Source organism: Gymnodraco acuticeps, unplaced genomic scaffold (assembly GCF_902827175.1).
Source record: "Gymnodraco acuticeps unplaced genomic scaffold, fGymAcu1.1, whole genome shotgun sequence".
Lineage (NCBI taxonomy): Eukaryota > Metazoa > Chordata > Actinopteri > Perciformes > Bathydraconidae > Gymnodraco > Gymnodraco acuticeps.
Genome location: NW_022991818.1, coordinates 1411298 through 1432604, shown reverse-complemented (window position 1 = coordinate 1432604; position 21307 = coordinate 1411298). Strand labels below are relative to the sequence as shown.

At 39.3% G+C, this 21307-nt stretch overlaps 1 protein-coding gene across 1 annotated transcript in view; it reads right to left on the bottom strand.

Moving 5' to 3' along the window:
* Positions 1–21307, bottom strand: part of cacng7a (calcium channel, voltage-dependent, gamma subunit 7a) — a 50385-nt gene that overhangs the window by 12088 nt on the left and 16990 nt on the right. Inside the window, exons 3-4 of the mRNA XM_034199677.1 lie at positions 9776–9862; positions 5455–5595 (exon numbers count right to left, since the gene is read on the bottom strand). Of these exons, the coding sequence (XP_034055568.1) occupies positions 5455–5595; positions 9776–9862 (228 nt within the window). The remainder of the gene's footprint in view (positions 1–5454; positions 5596–9775; positions 9863–21307) is intronic.

The following is a 21307-nucleotide window of genomic DNA, read 5'->3' as shown; positions in this document are numbered from 1 at the left end:
ATCTATGTGTACTTATCGTATTAAAAAGGTATTTAAACATTTTATATTACATTTGAAAATTAATGATTTCATGTATAAAATTACTGAAAACTTGCGTCTATAGGTGAATAGTTGACTGTGTATGTATAATTTGTTACATTAAATAAATCCAAATGATATGGGAAAAGAAATACCAATCAAATATGAACCAATATTCTATAGTGTCTTTCTACTTTACGGAACAAAGTGCCTTTTTAGCTGTTTTTAGTGTACAACTATTGATCTAATGTTAGTCTAGATATGCATTTTAAATCTTCTTGTGTATTTTTGTATGCATGTGTGTTTCTCCCTCTTGGCTCAAGGACATTCCCATGACATCATGGTGTGAAGTCAGCACCATGCTAAGCTAGCATCTGTGAGGTAAAGCTCACTCATGGAGAAAAAAAGGGGCTAAAACAGGAAGACGATGTCATCCTGTCTGCTCAGAGACTACAGAGATCCAAAAAATCCCAACAACCGCCTCATCTGCTTAACGCTCGACCTTGCACTCGAGGAAAAGGGACAGCAACGTCACCCAGTTGCCTGCAGCGACACGACGAAGTGATGTCACAATGTTGGCTTCACTGACTCCCCTTCACAAAAGGATGGAAATTAAACAGGAAGCTCAGTGAAAGCTTCCACTGCTGTCGTGACAGATAGGACTTTAGTTTGGTTAAATGCCAATCCTTAGTGAAACAGGAAGATGGAATTTTGCTCTATGTGGCATTTTCTGGCCTTTATATACTGTCAGAAATGTTCCAACCATGTTTGGTGTGCCAACTATGTTACCCAATCATTTAAAAAGTTGTTGTTTGTCCCTAAAAAATGTTTTCTTTGTTGTGTTGAGGCATAGCAAATGTGGTTCTTTAAAAACATGCTAGCACATTTAAGAAAACAACCGGCACTGTTTACATCAGTGTTCACTAAGTAACAGTCTTCTTCTTCCCTTTTGTTGACCCATCGCTATGTTTCTTGGCACTCTAACACCGCAGACTGTCGTTTAATTAAAACCATTGGCAGGAATATATTCAGACCCGGCGCCGTGGGAGGACCAGGCCCATTTGACATTTCTGCCCTCCCCCAATAAACACGTTTTTTATTAAAAAAAAAAGTTTTTATTATAAACTGTGAACTTTAATGCTACGATGTATGTGATTTCAGATAGTAATATAAGAGTAATACATGAAAAACAGGTATGTACAACGGAGTATTAGGGCCACACTTAGAAGAAAAAAAACAGAGAGATTTCGAGAATAAAGTCGTCCATTACGAGAATAAAGTCATAGTTACGAGAATAAAGTCGTAATATTTCGAGAATAAAGTCATAATTACGAGAATAAAGTCGTAATATTTCGAGAATAAAGTCGTAATGTTACGAGAATAAAGTAATAATTACGAGAATAAAGTCGTAATATTACGAGAATAAAGTCGTAATGTTACGAGAATAAAGTAATAATTACGAGATTAAAGTCGTAATTTCATAAGTGACTTGAGAAGCGGACTTGGAGGAGATTGTCTCCTTTCTGCAGGAGGAAATGGCTGGTTCTGGCCGACTACATTACATTACATTGCATTCAGCTGACGCTTTTATCCAAAGCGACTTACAATAAGTGCATTCGACCAAGAAGATACAAACTTGAAGAAAACAGAATCATATAAGTAGGCTACATCAGGTTTCATAGAGCTAAAACATTTCAAGTGCTACTCAACTGGTTTTAGATAAGCCAGTCCTTTATTAGTATATAAGTGCTTTGTTAGCAATTATTTGTTAGTAATTATATCGCTCGAAGTGGAGTCGAAAGAGATGAGTTTTCAGTCTGCGCCGGAAGATGTGCAAGCTTTCTGCTGTCCTGATTTCTATGGGGAGCTCATTCCGATTCCACTACAAGGCTATCGTTCGACTCCTTCCGGATCCAAAGCCTTGATTACAAGTCTCATCGTTTCTTGTGAAACAACAAACCCCCTTTGAACAGCTCGTAGATGTAACCAACGATAGCCTTGTAGTCGGCCAGAACCAGCCATTTCCTCCTGCAGAAAGTTGACAATCTCCTCCAAGTCCGTTTGGTTCTTTCTTCGAAATAATAGACATAGTTTCTTGAACAACCTTTTCAAAGTTCTAATACTTATGATAATCTGATGCTGATGTGCCAAAAGATTAAGTATTTAGTTATTTGAGAAACCTAAACTAAAGTATTGCTTCACAAGATGCTCCACATTCCTCATTGTATTGCAGGACGCTGCTGTTGTCTCCTTCTCAAGTCAATCATGAAACTGCGACTTTCATCTCGTAACATTACGACTTTATTCTCGTAATATTACGTCTTTATTCTCGTAACTATGACTTTATTCTCGTATTATTACGACTTTATTCTCTAAATATTTTTTTTTCTAAGTGTGGCCCTAATACTCCGTCGTAGGTATGAAATACTATATGACAGTAAAACAAGAATACAGTTTTAAAAGGGGAGTGATTAGTAAAATATCCATAAAGAAATAGTAAATCTGTTTACAGTTCTATTTCATATGGGTGTTGAGAGATGTATCCATAGATCTCTTCATTTTGCTCTCAAAGTGCACCAGATTGATGCTTTCAACTTCAATATAAAAAAACAAATCTTCCCGGGGGAGCATGCCCCCGGACCCCCCTAGAGGAAGTTAGGTCTCCCCCCCACAAAAAAATTAGCACTTTACCCTTGCTTACACCTATATGCCGTGAGCTGATTATCGAGACTTCATTGTAACAGTCGCGGGTACACTGTGTATGTGTGGGGATTGTTGCAGTAGAAAATTCAACTGTAGCGCCGGTACCTTAATGGGAAACCCTACATGTTTGAGCACCCTTTATGAAACGTCAAGCTATCCCACAGCACCCCCAAAAGAAAATCTCTGGTGCCGCCACTGGCCGCGGCACATGACGGTTTTGTGTGCCCTCCCATGAGAATCATATGCCCTCTCTGTAGATTTGTTCTGGCGCCGGGCCTGAATATATTGTGCCACTCAGCCATGTTCATACAGTATGCTTCCTTGTGCATGTGGGACATGCTCACAGGAATTTTTATTCACAGCACTGCTTATTGATATTTATACAACAGAGTTTGGTAAATTCTCTTTTTAGTCCAAATTACTTCTGACTTCTTTCCTGTCAAATTAATTGAAACTCAAAATGAAGTCCTCTTTCCAGCAAGCTCTCCTGGGAGCTGGGAATGAAATACACCCTGTGGCTGAATATAAGTAGACACGTAAACACTATACCCTGTTAAACATGTCTTCTTCCACTCTTCTGTCTCATGCTGTCTATCAGATTTTCGAACCAGCTGCTGAGATTTTCGAACCAGCTGCTGAGATTTGCTCCCTTTCAGCATTAACAGCATCCATCGCTGATTCTAGGCCATACATACAAATTCCAGCTCATACTAAGGGTTTTGAACAGGGTTGAGATTAAGTCTCTGTGCAGTCAATTTAATTCACAATTACACTTGAGATTCAAATGTACTTTGTTACCGGCTTCTTCAACACTTTCATTTATTCACTTACTTTTCAAGTTACTGTGCTTTACTGCTTACTTTTTTATTAGGTGTTTTTCTTTTTATTTAATATGCAAGTCCATTCTGTTTTCCTTTTGACTTTGGTCTGCACTGCAACTTTGTTCCTGTAATGTCACACATTTCCCTGCTGCATGACTTGTAAAGGATTTCTGAGGCGGATTTTAACATATTGGCAAAAAGAAACATATATTCTATAAGCTTAGTGTGGCAGGGGGTGAGAGATGTTGTGAAGCATTGATCAATCCAACACATGGAAGGGAAGTCTGTTTTTATATAGACTACCATGAGGGTCTATAAAAAGAATTGTGTGATCAAACATTTCCTCCAGTGACTTTCCACTCAGCACTTTCAGCTACGTGGTTGTAATAGAATTTGACTGCACTAAAGCGGTGGGGTCCAGTCAATTAACTGCAGTGGTAAAAAGGTGTCACCTTGAAAATCTTTTTACCACCTAATTATTAACTTTACTACAAAGTCGCATTCAAGACTACTTGTTTTAAGTGTAACTTTTTAGGGTTAGGGTTAGGGAAACATCAAATGATTACTGCCCTGCAGCTTCCTCGGGAGATAGCAATTATTTGGAATTAAATCCCATTCACTGTTCAGCCAGCAGCAAGAACAAGGTGAGGTCTGACAAGCTGTCAGCTGGGAAAATGAAATGAAAAGTGCAGTCTAAATCTTCCATCTTTAATTTTCATTAACCTTGAAGAATTCTGACTTTTAACAAGCTAGCTTCTCTTCTGCTCTGCTGCTTTTTAACTCCATATTTACTTTCTCAAACGTGTTTTAACATACCTTGACCTTTTGTCCTGTTTCTACCGTCCTGTGGCTTTCCAGACGATATGCAGCAATATGCATATTGTGCAGCATACATGTTTTCAATGAGATTTGATCTACAAACTATCAAATTACTTCTCTGAAAGACCTTTAAACGTTCTTTTTTACTAATCTAAAGAAACTGAATGGTCAGTGTTAATTCCACAAAACCAGTGGGGGAAAGTAAGTACATTTACTTAAGTACTGTACATAAGTACACAGTGCTTTTTATTCTTTATAGTTCTACTCTATTACATTTTGGAAATGTACAAATTGTAATCCACATTTGTTTTACATATGTATTTACTAGTGACTTTATACATTTAGATTTGGACACACAACATTTAGGAAACATGTTTAAAATATGAATATGGATTAAACTACGAAAACAAATTGGCCTGTACTTCAGGGACCGACAAAGACAAAAAAAAAATGCTGCAGAACATAAAATAATATACATTTAACAAGTCAACCAACATTAAGGGGTCAGGGCAGTCAAAAGTAATACCATAAACTGCTACCTCAGCCCTTTTAAAATATTATACAATGCTATACCTTGTGCCTTATTATCTTAACAAGACCAGATTTAAGTCTTTCCCATCATCATGCCAAGCTGTAAAGCCTGCAATTTAAAGTGAGGTAAGAAAAGGAGTGTAATCACTTGATCATAAACCTCAGGGAGGTTGGTGGAGGATTGGCCATAAAACAGGAATATATATTCCTCACAGGAGGGGCATCTGTCCCATTAGTTGGATGGAGCCCACACAATTTTACTTTTGGCATGAATTCACTGAGCAAGTAGCATTTTGTATTCCTAGAAAATGTGTTTGTTCTCCACAGAGTCTCCAGCCGCTATGTACTGAGCTTTATCTCCCAGGCTGCTTTGCAAAGACTACAAGACACAGCAGAATAATTGGAAAATATGGAAACAAACCGTGACAAGAAAAGCTTGGAGCCTGTTGTTCCACCAGAGTATACAATCTGCTCTAATATGAGGTCTGTGTGAACACGACTGGAGTATGTTCTTTTACACTTTACATTTTGTTTGTACGTTTTCCTTCGGTGTGCACAGTACCTGACAGTATGAAGAATATTCCGGAAACAAAGGCGAGGATGGTGCGCTGAGGCCGGATGTGTCCGATGTTGCTGATGATGAAGGCGGTGAAGACGAAGAGTAAGGAGACCATAGGGAAAGGAGTGGCAGTCCGGACCATTTCTGGAAGATTGTGAGAGAGGACATGAGAAGGATGAACAAGATTAAAAAACAAGACCTTTCAGACATGTGCATTGTTAAAGAATAAAGCCCTGAATTCACTTAATAAAGAATGATAAAATACTGCTGAAAAAATCTCATTAAAATTTGAAGTCAGGCCGTTGTTTGAACAATTTATTTAAAAGAATCCCCTCCTTCAATGAGTCAACGTTGTTGCTTTAAGTCTAGAAGCAGCAGGCATTAAAAACTTGAAACCTTGAAAATGTTAACAGTGCATCATAAATAACGATAAAGAATGTCATTAACTCAATTTCTATTGTGAGTCTTGTTCATCCATGTGGATTAAAGCCAGTCAACCAAGGAAACCTTTTTTTTAATTATTATTATTTTTTTTTTTTCTGCATATACATGAATGTGTTTATTTATTTTCAATTTGTGGTAGAATAGTTTGGTATATACAACAGGAAGTCCACATTTGTGAATTGCAACCTATTTAGTAACCTTGAACACACACCTCCTTGTTATTGCACATACTATGGTTTGATTGTCTTTTAGCTCCAATTTGGTGTTCACCAATTCCTGAGCAGAATGTCCGGTTGCTAAATGTTCCACTATGTTAATTACAAAGTCACTAATTCTAGAGAGACCATGAAAATTGGTAAAAACTGTGGCGTTACCTGCTTTAAAAACAAAAAGAAAGACCCTGACACACCCCTGAGATAAGTGGGGTAATCACAACGTTTTCACATCACACATTGTGTTGGGTAACACTAACATCAAATCATATCTAGTGGAAAATGGTGTGCTACTGAGTTTTGGAGCATGTTTGTGTGAAGGTCCTAAACCCTACAGTTTTTGGTGAAGCGTGTATCGAGGCTTGTATCGTTTTAGGACAGTGATGTCATCGATGGGGGTGAGTTTAACCAGAAAAGGAAATTCTGACTTAAACCAAGTCAAACAGCAACTAAGCAAACATCTGACTGCCAACAATATTTTAAAGTTAGTAACTATTATTACACTCTTTACCTAGGATACATGTATTGCTTCTGCTATCAACAGTGTCAAACACAAGAAGGGACTACTGACCCCCCCTTTCTCTTCAGCCCAGAGTGTCTATACTTCCAAATACCAAAATGACACTACTACTACTAAAACAAGGGTAGCATCTTAATTAGAAAATGCTGCACACACAAGCATGTTAACCTGGTAATCTATGTTATTGATAAACCTGGAATTAAATTAACTCATTGATGGCTCCACCCTGTTTTCCACTAGGCCCTGGGTGGCCTGAATCAGCATGATGACACAATACTACTACAACTACATAATACAATTTCTTTCTCAAAATACCCAAATACATATACATTTTAATGTAGCCTACTTGGGGTTATGTTGAGCAAGGCAGTATATGATTTATTCAGCAACTTCGCCCACACTGCTCCCACAGTGTTATGACTTGTGTGTCTACCTGAGGACAACACCATGGTGTGCTTTACTTCAAAGACAAAGAGCAAACTGTGGTGGGCAGATCACTTTGAAGCCAATTCACAGTGTCAACATCCTAAATCATTAAAGCAGCGCAGAGACAAAATGGATCCTCTGGGATGTAGAGAGCTCTTGACAACCATTTACTGTTTGACCATAAAAACAAAAGATAAATGTTCACAGGGTTCATAAAAAAAAAAGTCTTTTAAATGGTTATTTTGCCAGGAACGGGGCTTTATGTAACTTGTTGGCAAATGGCATAACATGTATAAATGTATTATGTGTCCTGAGAGACCAAGTATCCAAAAGACAAAGTGCTTTCGTGTCAGCATGTTGAAATATCTGAAGATGGACCTATGTTAATGTTTGGTAACGTTATCTAAAATAAGTGTTACAATGTTATGTTTTTAATTTTATGAAATATGTTCTTAAAGCGCAATTCTCTAAAATGTATTTAGAGAAGGTATGATGGTAACAACAATAGGATTTTATTGTTGTTTGTTTTCAGGGGTGTCAAACTTACTTTTATCCTGGGCCAAATCAGTATTATGGTTGCCCTCAAAAGGCCGGTTGTAACTGTAGACTCCTAATCATATTACTTTGACTCATTCGATTGATGCATTTGTTTGTTATTACATTTAATACTAACTTAAATAATAACTAGCTCTGAAAGCAGAAGTCTGGCAAGCAGACTTTAAGTGCTATTGCAGGGCCTAGAAAATAAAAAAAGGGTTTTGTGACAGAAACGCATGCTTGTGCATCAGTATATTTGCATATACTTAGACTAAAAAATACTGTATGTGGGCACACACAATAACTTTCTGTGTTATTATAACATAAGTCCCATAAAGAGATTAAGAAACCCTCATCATCACTCATCCAACAACATTTTCATTTATACTGTTAAAAATGTATACAAAACTGAGCTGTGAGATGAAGACTAAAACAAAATACAATAACATTAAACAACCTTTTTCTATTAAATTAAGACGATTCAAAAAAGTGCCGCTGCTGATATTGAGGCACTTTGCTGCCCATGTAACAGGGTCGAGGTGAATTGTGGGACATGTAGTTTATGGACAGTGTACATGGATGACCTTACATTTTTTGATGTTAAACACGACCAAAACTGAAGTTATTGTACTTGGCCCGAAGAATCTACGAAACAAATTATCTAAAGATATACTAACTATGGATGGCATTAATTTGGCCTCCAGTGAGACTGTAAGGAATCTTGGTGTTATATTTGATCAGGATGTATCCTTTAACGCCCACATAAAATCAATTTCAAGGACCGCCTACTTCCATCTACGTAACATTTCAAAAATCAGGCATATCTTGCCTCAAAACGATGCAGAGAAACTAGTCCATGCATTTGTTACTTCAAGGCTGGATTATTGTAACTCCTTATTATCAGGGTGTACCAAGAAGTCAGTCAAGTTGCTTCAGCTGATTCAAAATGCTGCAGCTTGTGTACTAACCAGAGTTAGGAAAAGGGACCACATTACTCCTGTTCTGGCTGCCTTACACTGGCTCCCTATAGAACACAGGATAGAATTTAAAATTCTTCTTCTCGCCTACAAAGCCCTTAATGGGCAGGCGCCATCTTACCTTAAATAACTCATGATACCCTACTGTCCTACTAGGGCATTGCGTTCCAAGAATGCAGGGTTGTTGGTTGTTCCTAGAGTCTCTAAAAGTACAATGGGAGCCAGAGCCTTTTCTTATCAAGCTCCACATTTGTGGAATCAGCTTCCAGTTTGTGTTCGGGGCGGCAGACACCCTATCCGTTTTTAAGAGTGCGCTTAAGACCTTCCTTTTTGATAAAGCTTATAGTTAGGGCTGATTAGATTCAGCCCCTAGTTTTGCTGATATAGGCTTAGTTTGTCGGGGGACATCTTACTTCTTCCTTCTCTCTGTCTATACCTGTGTACTCTCATGTTCCAATTAACCCAGCTTCCCCAAATTTCTTTCTTTTTGGTGTCTATATACGCTGGGATCCGGAGTCATGGATGATCCTGCAGTCCTGTGTCCTGGATCGCGAGCCCTGGATCTTGAGTCGTGGCTGTGGTCCTGGATCATAGGTCCTGGATGGATATCCTCGTGGATTCATCTTCCTATTATACACACATGCATTTCCAAACATTTGGACTACCTATGTTGCAAATGTATTATCTTTTCAATTTACACACGGCATCTATTGCACGTCTGTCCGTCCTGGGAGAGGGATCCCTCCTCTGTTGCTCTCCCTGAGGTTTCTCCCATTTTTCCCTTTAAACTGTGGGTTTTCTCCGGAAGTTTTTCCTTGTACGATGTGAGGGTCTAAGGACAGGGGGTGTCGTATTGTCATACTGATATTCTGTACAAACTGTGAAGACCACTGAGACAAATGTAACATTTGTGATATTGGGCTATATAAATAAATATTGATTGATTGATTGATACTAGTGAAAATCACTATAGAAATGATAAGCAAATAATATGTTTTGCTAGCTCTTGCGGGCCACATAACATAGAGTACCACAGTGACGCATCCTAAAACCCGGAAGTAAGCTTCTTCCAGTTCCCTCGACAAAATTGCATTGCTTTTTTGTCGAGGGAACCGGAAGAAGCTTACTTCCGGGTTTTAGAACTGTGGCACTCCATTATGTAGCGGGTTTGAAATGGTTCACATGTACTACGTTTAGATGTGACTCACTGAGTATGTTGGCTGTATTTTCTGTCGTGATCTCAATCTCTGGCTCCGTGAAATACTCTGCCGCCACACATCTGCCCTTCTCCGGTCCTGAGAGAAAGAGAAAAAAGAAAGATTGAAAAACGAGAAGAAAGGCAAGAGAGAAGAAGTCGGTTGAGCATGAACTGGTCTTATCAGGTCACATACAATATGGAAATATTTGTATCTAGAAAGAAGAATAAACAAACAATTTTAAACAAAAGTCAAGAAAGATGGAAAAAGGGCAGACGAACAAAGAGATTTGGAAATGATGAATACTAAGAAAGGTGAGAAAGGATCCCTCAAAGAGATCATGAAAAGATGGGAACACTGAGCCAGATAATGCAAGAGAGAGATATAGTGAATTAGCGGCAGAGACAGATGGAGGTCAGGAGGTTTAGGAGAAAAAACAAGGTCTGAGCCGTGAGAGAGGAGAACGGAATACAGACACGACAATTAACATCAAAATGTAGGCAAACACAAACAACTAAATCTACACGGAAATGTGTCAAAAAATTGAGCATCACAAACACAAACAGGATTATTTGTCTCTCTCTCTCTCTTTTCACATACACACACACATAGATACACAAACACACATAGCCATTCCAAATGCCACCAGCGTTTTCCTCCCCTGACCTTTTGTACCAGGCGTCAGACAACAGGGAAACACAAACATGGCCGCCTCCCCAGAGCAACGCCATCATGACCCCGAAACACAGACAGCTACTGCAATGAGGACAGTTATTTGTATCCACCCTGCTGTGTGGTGGGTGTGTGTGTGTGTGTGTGTGTGGGTGTGTGTGGTGTGTGGTGTGTGTGTGTGTGTGTGTGTGTGTGTGTGTGTGTGTGTGTGTGTGTGTGTGTGTGTGTGTGTGTGTGTGTGTGTGTGTGTGCTCAGCTTTGGCAATTAAAAAGAAACATTGTAAAACATCAGCAAAAGCTCTATACTCAGCGGCTGTTCAAGCCCTTATTACGACCAAATATATTGGTCGATTGTTCAATCGCTTATTACGACCTATAATCACGTTTTAAAGTTGTCGACCTCTAGTGCTCCCGTTGAATGCAAACGCTACGTTGGGTTGTATATTCACAAATAACCCTCTCTGGAAAATCCTAAATTGTAGGATAGTTTGGCCATTAAAATGCTTTTTGACTAGATTTCTAGCGAGAAGTGTATATTGTACTTTTAGAATCCACGTCCAGTCAATGTGTAGGATCTATAGTTTGATAGATATTACGAAGATGATTTGAGGTCTCGCCAGGAGAACGTGTAATGGCAGCGTCCATGTAAAGTTAGCGTCAACCCTCACGGGGTGAAAACAGTATTTCCGGTCTCGAAGTTTTCATAATAAAACCGTATTCCCCTCACTGTCAAATTATTTTAAAGCTAAATCTGCAGTACTCATCCACTAAAACATCAGTTTATCCTTGTTAATTACACAACATTAATTGGTTTGAATTGTGTAATGCTTTTGTGTTTTTCCCATAGGTCAATCAATCAATCAATCAATGTTTATTTATATAGCCCAATATCACAAATGTTACATTTGTCTCAGTGGACTTTACAGTTTGTACAAAATATCAGTATGACAATACGACACCCTCTGTCCTTAGACCCTCACATCGTACAAGGAAAAACTTCCGGAGAAAACCCACAGTTTAAAGGGAAAAATGGGAGAAACCTCAGGGAGAGCAACAGAGGAGGGATCCCTCTCCCAGGACGGACAGACGTGCAATAGATGCCGTGTGTAAATTGAAAAGATAATACATTTGCAACATAGGTAGTCCAAATGTTTGGAAATGCATGTGTGTATAATAGGAAAATGAATCCACGAGGATATCCATCCAGGACCTATGATCCAGGACCACAGCCACGACTCAAGATCCAGGGCTCGCGATCCAGGACAGAGGAGCGCAGGATCATCCATGACTCCGGATCCCGGCGTATATAGACACCAAAAAGAAAGACATTTGGGGAAGCTGGGTTAATCGGAACATGAGAGTACACAGGTATAGACAGAGAGAAGGAAGAAGTAAGATGTCCCCCGACAAACTAAGCCTATATCAGCAAAACTAGGGGCTGGATCTAATCAGCCCTAACTATAAGCTTTATCAAAAAGGAAGGTCTTAAGCGCACTCTTAAAAACGGATAGGGTGTCTGCCGCCCGAACACAAACTGGAAGCTGATTCCACAAATGTGGAGCTTGATAAGAAAAGGCTCTGGCTCCCATTGTACTTTTAGAGACTCTAGGAACAACCAACAACCCTGCATTCTTGGAACGCAATGCCCTAGTAGGACAGTAGGGTATAATGAGTTCTTTAAGGTAAGATGGCGCCTGCCCATTAAGGGCTTTGTAGGCGAGAAGAAGAATTTTAAATTCTATCCTGTGTTCTATAGGGAGCCAGTGTAAGGCAGCCAGAACAGGAGTAATGTGGTCCCTTTTCCTAACTCTGGTTAGTACACGAGCCGCAGCATTTTGAATCAGCTGAAGCGACTTGACTGACTTCTTGGTACACCCTGATAATAAAGAGTTACAATAATCCAGCCTTGAAGTAACAAATGCATGGACTAGTTTCTCTGCATCGTTTTGAGGCAAGATATGCCTGATTTTTGCAATGTTACGTAGATGGAAGTAGGCGGTCCTTGAAATTGATTTTATGTGGGCGTTAAAGGATAAATCCTGATCAAATATAACACCAAGATTCCTTACAGTCTCACTGGAGGCCAAATTAATGCCATCCATAGTTAGTATATCCTTAGATAATTTGTTTCGTAGATTCTTCGGGCCAAGTACAATAACTTCAGTTTTGGTCGTGTTTAACATCAAAAAGTTTAAGGTCATCCACCTTTTTAAGTCCTTAAGGCAGTCTTGAATTGTATTTAGATGATTAATTTCATCAGGCTTGATTGATAAATATAGTTGAGTATCATCCGCATAACAATGAAAGTTTACAGAATGATTCCTTATAATATTGCCTAACGGAAGCATATATAATGTGAACAAAATAGGTCCGAGCACTGAGCCCTGTGGCACTCCATGGCTAACTTTGGTTTGCGTGGAAGATTCATCATTGCCACGTACAAACTGAGAGCGTTCAGATAGATAGGACCTAAACCAGTCTAAAGCAGTTCCCTGTATGCCAACTAAGTGCTCTAGTCTTTGCAATAAGATATAGGTTTTTCCCTTTAGATTCTGAGAGACACATTTCTTATTTCAGAGGTTTTGATATTAAAACATCGAACTTGAAGGTCGGAGATTGGATGTTTTAGCCGCAATGCCGAAATGGTATTTATGCGATATGAAATCCACATTTAAAAAAAAAAAATACTTTATTCCGAGTGTTCTTGCTTTTCTCTTTAGAAGTCATCACATAACGGCATTGTAATACACGGTTCGGCTGCATTAAATATTACACATCTGCCGTAGTTCTTTATTTATAGAGCCCTGATTAGAAGACTTCTAGACAAACTGGAAGAAATGCCGCCGAAACTGAATACGTGACGTGGATCATAAATATATCAGCAATTACACAACATCTTCCATTTATTTTCACACAATACAGTACGTCTCCTTGCAGTATCAACACTAATTCGGCTGACTTTTATATTTGATCCAATTGGTAAATAGGCTGTATTCACAGCTGATAGAAAAGGACTTGTAGTTTTTAAAGATATTACTGATTTTCTTTGAATTAAAGAATGTAAATACTGAGTTGAGAGAATAGTCAGGGGTTTTTGGTGATGGGAGACACATTTATGGAATCACAATTTCAATAGCTTACCATTAAATTATGCATATACCTTTCTGTAATCAGATATTAAAGTGTATACGCATTAATATCTGATATATTACATTATATATATCATATATAATATATATATATATATAATGTATATATATATATATACATTATCAGCTATACTATTTCACACATTGTAGTTCTAATATGTGAAATAGTATAGCAATATCCTGTACAATGATGTGAAAACATGAATACAACCACACATCTTAAGATGTTATACATACATAAGTGTCATACACTAATAATACAAAGTTATTATGGCATTGTATGCTGTGTGTTATTTGCAACATCTTCAGAAACTACCTTTCCAACTCCTCATGCAGTTGACTGTTACAGGTCTATACAGGCTCATGGCAGTGGCGGCTGGTGGAAAATATTTTTGGTGGGGCTGTTGATATAGTGAGTAAAACACATTTTTTTGGGGAGAAATTACCCCTTAAATTAGGACTTCTGGTGATGTAATGGCGCGTTTCCAGTGCAGCGCGGAGCTCGCTTTAATGCTGCGTTCAGACCGGACGCGATGCGAATATTCGCTTCGCTCTAAACGCTCCTATCACATCGCTCTAGTCGCTCGAGTTTCACCGCGGCTGCCAGCTATGTTTACTCGCATCATTCAAACAAGACGCGCTGGCTCGGGAGCTACAACTATAACAAAATGAACATATTTTACGGTGATTAAATTGTAATACACGTTTCAAAATGATGCCGACGTAACAACATACTGATACCGGTTAGTAAAAACCATGAATTAATGCTTTGACAAGTCTGCAGATAGACGGCAGATGAAAAACAACGGCCTATACAGACATAAATAAACCAGCGACTGTATTCTCCATGACACAGACAGTCTGTGGTTTGTAGCCTACTTGTTTAACTTTTGTCTAGTTTCTGAACAGATCGGATCTGTCCCCGGCTGTTTGAAGAGCAAGTATGGGAAACAAAAGATAGCATTTACCTGTTTGCATCGTTTGCATCCAGCTAGCCTCGTTGATACGTTTTGTCTTTTTCACGAGCTTGCTGTGATATATACAAATCGGGTTGGTCCGGTCCAAGGTCTTTAAGTATCAATTTATCTCCCAAACTTCTCCTTTCGAAAGGATTGGAGAGTAGCTCTTGCACGGAATTGGGTGCGGACCGAGGACCGGCGACTCCACCTGCACACCATTCTCATCCAAATACTGCGTAACCTTGGTCACTCACGAGTCTAAAAAACAACTCACGTCAACGCACGTAAGCAACGTGAGCGCCAACGTGAGCGCCCTCGTGACCAAAATATTTGACGGCGCTGATTGGCTGAAATTATGTTTCGGCGGCACAGTTTGTGTCTCGGGGGCTCCGCCCGGTGTCAGTACCAGATATGTTCGGGCTACCAGATATGTTCGGGTGTATTTCCGTCGCATCCGTCATCCGTCATATACTCACCTCCCTCTGCTCCCAGCCATCGCTAACTCAGCCCGGGGTTTGCCGAGGTCAAGCTTGTGACATTAAGGCGTGCTGCTGCAACGGCAGGTTTAGGGTCGCCAGCAGCACCATCGGCTGCAGTTCTTTCATCGCTATTTCGTTTTAATAAATTCTTAGACCTTTTAAGCCAATTCTTTATGTCCATTTTGTAATTCAAACAGAAATGGGAGTCTACAGAATGCACAATAAACAAATCCAGAATAGGCGGCAGAGTGTGACGCTGTGATTGGTCTTTTTGGGGACGAATCACAAATCACAACAGACATATGCATTTATTTGAAGTAGCCTGGCGCCTGCGATTTTTTTTTTAGTTCTGACATCACATACATCGTAGCATAAAAGTTCACAGTTTATTTATAATTAAAAAAATAAAATAAATATATTTTTTAATTTGTATAAATAATTAAAAAAACGTGTTTATTCGGGGAGGGCAGGAATGTCAAATGGGAGGGCCTGGCCATCCATGGCCATCCATGGCCCTCCCACGGCGCCGGGCATGGTCTAAGGCAGTGAAAAGTTGTGCTGTTGTTGGCTGCAAAAATCAGGACAAGGGACTGCATGCAATGCCATCCCTGGAAAAACAGAGGAATCTGTGGCTGGACTTCAGTTTCAAGGGGAATGTGCCAGAACACCTCGGCAAATGTCTGTTTGTGTGTTCTAAACATTTTACCTCGGACATCTTTATCAACTTCCCTCAAGTGAAAAGAGGATATGCTTCCAATCTAAGGCTAACAACTGGATCAATACCAACCATCCGAGACCAGGACACATCCAATTTGGAAGCTGTACGTTTTTCCATGTTAATATTTGCATTCCTTTTTATTTAGCGGTGTTTTTCCTGATAAAGTTATCTCTACTACGTAGCTTGTAGCATGTAGCTTGTAGCTTTGCCGTATCAATGTCGCCTCAGACCCAAACAGTAATCGATTGGGTGTTTATATGTTTTTGTAACATTTTATTTCATTTTGTAAGCTCCGCAGTATTTTCTATTTAAACTATCAGGCATTTGCTAACCTGTTCAGACATACTGCTGTAATGGCGATCTGTGTGAAGGCTGTAAAGCTACGCCCTAGCCGATAGCACAAGTATTTATTCTCCTATTTATTAGTATTTTTGATCCTCTAAAATCATATTGAGTAAGTTATAATAACAAACGTAATCTTCTGTAGGTATAGTGCCGTTTTTTCCAGCGTTTTATGTAAAAGCTTTTGTGATTGTAGTCTATAAGAATGATCAAATATCACAGATCTGTAAGCTAAGCTAAGCTACGCGAATGAGACGTGATGTGATTCTTTATTACTTGTTTGTGCACATGAATTCACATATGTGTGTGTTTGCACATGTGTGCGCAATTGTTGCAAGGAGGGGGGGGAAACACAACGCTGCACAGCTCCGTTGATGGGACTTGGCTAATTAGCGACTAGCACTCATTACAGTCTGTCTCATGGGCGTCGCAGCCATTATACAAGTCCCACCCACCTTTTAAAATGATTAGTTTAGAACCCCCACTTTTACCATGTGGAAAGTCCGTGAATCGGTCTATCCACTCTCCACTCTTTGTAGAGTGCTGTGTCAGTGCTTCATTATCAAATCCATTCCACTTGCTTAATGTGAGAATGCCCAGATCAATGAAATTCCGTACCATGTTTTCACTGCTACTTTGTACCAAGGCAAATTCTCAGAGCCGTACGTACACATTTTTTGTGTAGCTGTGTATTTAATTGTAAAATGCTGTGCGAAACGGTTTGGTAATCATTTATGTAAATAAGTATTTCCAAGGCACACCTTTATATGATCATTATAGTTATAAAAAACAAGAGAATAACAGGTATGAAATAATTCCAACTCATACGATAGGACAGTAACACAAAAATGCAGGTTAAAAGGGGAGTGATTTGTAAAATATGCATAAAGAAAAAGTAAGTCTGTTTTAAACAGTACTGTTTCACATGGGTATTGTTGAGAGATGTATCCATAGATTTAGTCCCTAACTTTGCTCTCAAAGTGCAGCAGATTGATGCATTTAACTTCAACATTTAAAAATAAATCTTCCCGGGGGAGCATGCCCCGGTCCCCCCTAGAGGAAGTGAGATCCACCACCTGCCCACACCCCCTGTCAAATGGTCCCACCCACATTGAGGATGCTTCCTACGCCCATGGTCTGTCTACTGAGCTCAGCCCCTCTCCAACACATCAGCTTTGCTAAATAGACAGCGTTAGCCCCCATCTTTTGGGATTTTAGATTATAATTATCCAAATAGTATTTTCTCATCCTGAATAGTAAATTGAGATGATTTTGTTCTAACTATGTTTCTTCTATACAGGCCAGCACCTCAAATACTACCAGCGGAAAACCTGTGATGACAGATGATAGATTCTGCATGTCAGACTGACCCACCGAAGCTGCGTACTGTATTTTTTATGGGTTCAATTAACCGTTGATTTTGATAATAAAGTTCCGACAGTTTATATAAAATGTGTCATGATTATTCATGTTTGATGGGAAAAGTATATGCAGATTTTAAAACAAAAGGTTGTGTGTGGACGTTTTTTGTCATCAACAAATGGGTGTGTTATGCCATTGCTGTGTAGTATATAATGTAATAGTAATGCCATGTACAATGACAGAATGAAATGAAAGATTGCATAAAACCATATACACCAGTATTGATTTTCATGAACAATATTAGCATACGTTTTACAAATATGCATACGCTCGTGCCGGGGCCGTGCCCTCTTCTGCAGGGGGGCGTGGTCAGCTGCAGCTCATTTGCATTAAAGCTACGTCACAGAATCAGCCCTTGCAAAAACAGGGCTGGAAAGAGTAAATGGAGAGAAATGAGGCATGGCTAAAATGCATGATCAGTTTGGTATTTTGAAAAAAAAACTTCACAGACATGTTTTATATAGGTATGGCCCTGCAATATATTTAAGTAATAGCTCACGACAGGCCGTGGTATATGCTCATTATATCACAGCTAAGGGGCGTGGTTCGGCCCGACGTGAAGCATATATCACGGCCTGAAGTGAGCTATTGCTTTTATAAAACGGTTACCAAGTGTGGCAATATGAAAGAAAAATACACACTCTAATTTAAATAGTTTTTATTAGTAAATAATGATGTTCAAAATAAAATAGTCCCTCCGTTGCCTTCTGCACGAAACATAGTGGGAGGTGGTTGCTATGCAACAACACTAACAGCTAGCGAACATATTAGACAGAGAGCGTTGATCCATTATTTGGCTATTTATTTACATTCATTTGTATGTTGCCGTTTATTGTGCACCCACTGAAAAACTGTCCAGCATCAGTAGCATGGCTTACGTGGTTACTTGTATAGGTTGAGGTTGTTCTAGGCTGTTGCTTGGCGTGGTGAGAATATTGCTCCACTTTCTCCGGTCCCCGAGATTTGGCTTCCAGTAGCTCTGGAGAGAGCTTTCGCACCTGTGGCCACTAACGGTCATAATTTATTTGCTTTGTTTCAAGACCCGCATCAGAAAGCTTTTGAATGGTGGTACTTTTCCAGTTGGTCTACCTGTTCTTCACGTAGCTCTGCATGTCGTCGTTTAGGCATAGCCGCGGGAAGTAGGGGTGCTGGGGGTGCTTCAGCACCCCCTGTTGGCGAGTGGTGTACATTTGAAAAACTGAGTGACCCCCTAAATAAAAATGATTAAACTACATCAAATAGTTATGATTTCACTTAAAATAAAATTAGCTGTATACAGTAGCATATAATAGTCATAGTATATATTTGTATCAGTCAGGTGGCTTGAATTTATTTTCCAAATAAATAAAATCCGAGTCATCTAGGTCGTAGGTCGTGGGAGAGTGACGTAATTGACGCGACACACACACTGCAGAGTGACAACTTTCTAGAATGGCGCAAAAAATGATTTTGGATTTTTTTTCTCCAACAAACAACCCAATAAAAAGAGTGGACCACCAGCTACTCCTCAGCCCACCACCTCTAACTAGAGTAATATGACACAGAAGAGACTGACACATCTGACTTTGATGCATGTCCATAGTAACATGTTGGACAATGTGGATGTATCTGCTCTAATGAGGGTCTTCATTAGTGCCACCCCAGGCTACATTTGGAGTTTTGTGAAGCCTCAACACAAGGTAAGACGATATTTGTCCTTTAATGCTGCTGCCGCTGTGCAGTGTTTTGCCTTGTCAATCAGTTAAAATTGAATTCATAGTTTTATTAATATTGTAAATAATATTTCCTGACTATTTGTAATGTTATGTAGGTTCGTAAGACCCATAGTTAGCATGTGGGCATGTGCAGCTGTTGCTAAGTGAGGTCTATAATGGTGTATTAAGCCTAACAGAGGCGAGACACCAGGTGAATAGGGTCATTTTTTTTAAACTTAAAGATATCAGCTGGAAATCTCTCCAGTTAATTACCTACAATGAGGCAATTGTTTCTTGTATTACAAGTTTTCTGAATATGCAAATTATCCATTATCTCATTAAATTTGCGCATATCTTAACACATTTCAGGAACCGAAATCTGAACTTTGGATAAAGCCAGGTTCAAAATTCTCGTTTAATTTTGTACTCATATTAGCATCTAAGGCTTTTACAGAAGGGATATTGGATATCTCTTTGTATCACTCACTCCATTAATCAGAAAATACTGTCAACAGCCCTAAAATATCAATTTTCGCCATGTTTCTAGGTATAACAACTTGTATAATTCAGGCTATGACTGACATATGAACAAACCCTTCTGTAAAAGCCTTCATAATATTGATAGGAACATAACTGGAAGGTTTGGTGTATGTAAGTGCAACTGAAGTGGAGATGTCGGACTCAGAGTAGGAGAAAAAACTCATTTTGAGAAAACGACCTTTAAAGATAGCAGTGAGGCGCTAGCTAAACCCTCCTGTTCTTTGGATGACAGCTTGCGCATCGACGCACTCCGTGAAGGTATTTCATGTTTGGGGTCATTTGTTTTTTGTATAACCTTGCTTCGTGCAAGTGACAATTGTTGTTGTCTTCTCTGTGAACGTTTTTTTTTGCCATTTTGAGATTTCAATTTCTAGCGGAAAGCTAACCAGGAAGTGTTTTAGCACACCACATGACGCATCTGAACGAATCACGTTGTCAGAAGTTGACACCAGCCAATGAGATTTAGTTTCTTGGTTAAGACCCCTTTGTACTTTCACGATTGGTTGCTGATATAAAGTAAATGACCATATTTGGATCTGATGAGATTGTGCAGGAGAGACGGAGCTTTCCAACGATATCTCTGATGACATGGTGCACACAGCGGTCGCGGTACTTTATGTTACGTTAGAAAGCTAACTTTTGGTGAATTTAGGAGAAATATACAGACGCAAATAGACAAACTATAGTCAAATAAACACTTAAATGTGTATTTTGTACGTTTTCCTTCCAAAAGCCTGAAAGAAAACATGTTATGGAATCAAAATAACACAACATCTCAAAATTGACCAGTGCATGAAAAACGATGTTTTTGCCTGCCGTGTCTCGCCTTAAACAAACAATTTATGCGGCTCGTATCGCTGAGCTGAGCTGTACTGTACTGTACCCAATATACAAGCTGTTAATAAACTTTTCAATCAATCAATCAACAGCCGGCCCCCTCCCCACTTTTGGCAGCACCCCCTGAGCAAAATGACTTCCCGCGGCTATGCGTTTAGGTGCTTTTTTTTCTGGAGATAGGCACTGCTCAATCCACTCCTCCATAGTAAGACCCCCCCGGAGGTCGAAGTTAATCTTAAATGTTTCCATCTTATGCTTTGTAAGTTTGTTTCGTAATGGAAGAAATGTAAATATATTTATAAAACTGACAAGTCAAATCAAGCAATCTGATTGGTCGATATTGTTTTTGCGGACCTCTTTGATTACAGATTTGAAAACATCGTTGCTTGCTTTAAAAGTAGCACAATTCATTATGTCAAACCTTGGAAAGTATCTAGATATCCCTGCCCTAATGCCAAAGGAACTGCACACTGAATATGTTTTGCCGTTTGATGTCTATGTCTGGACCGCTGCGTAAAAAGGAGGGTTTCTGCCCCGTTACTTCTCCGCTGCTTTCTTGTTCCAGTATGAAAAGCAGTTTGCTTTTCAGCCCAACTACAACGGTATACTGTTTTTCTCAGACGCGGAGGGATACTGACTTGTTGTGAAAAGTAACTTACAATTCTACCCGTGGTATACGCTCAGTATATCACGGCTAAGAACCAATCAGATTGCTTGATTTGACTTGTCCGT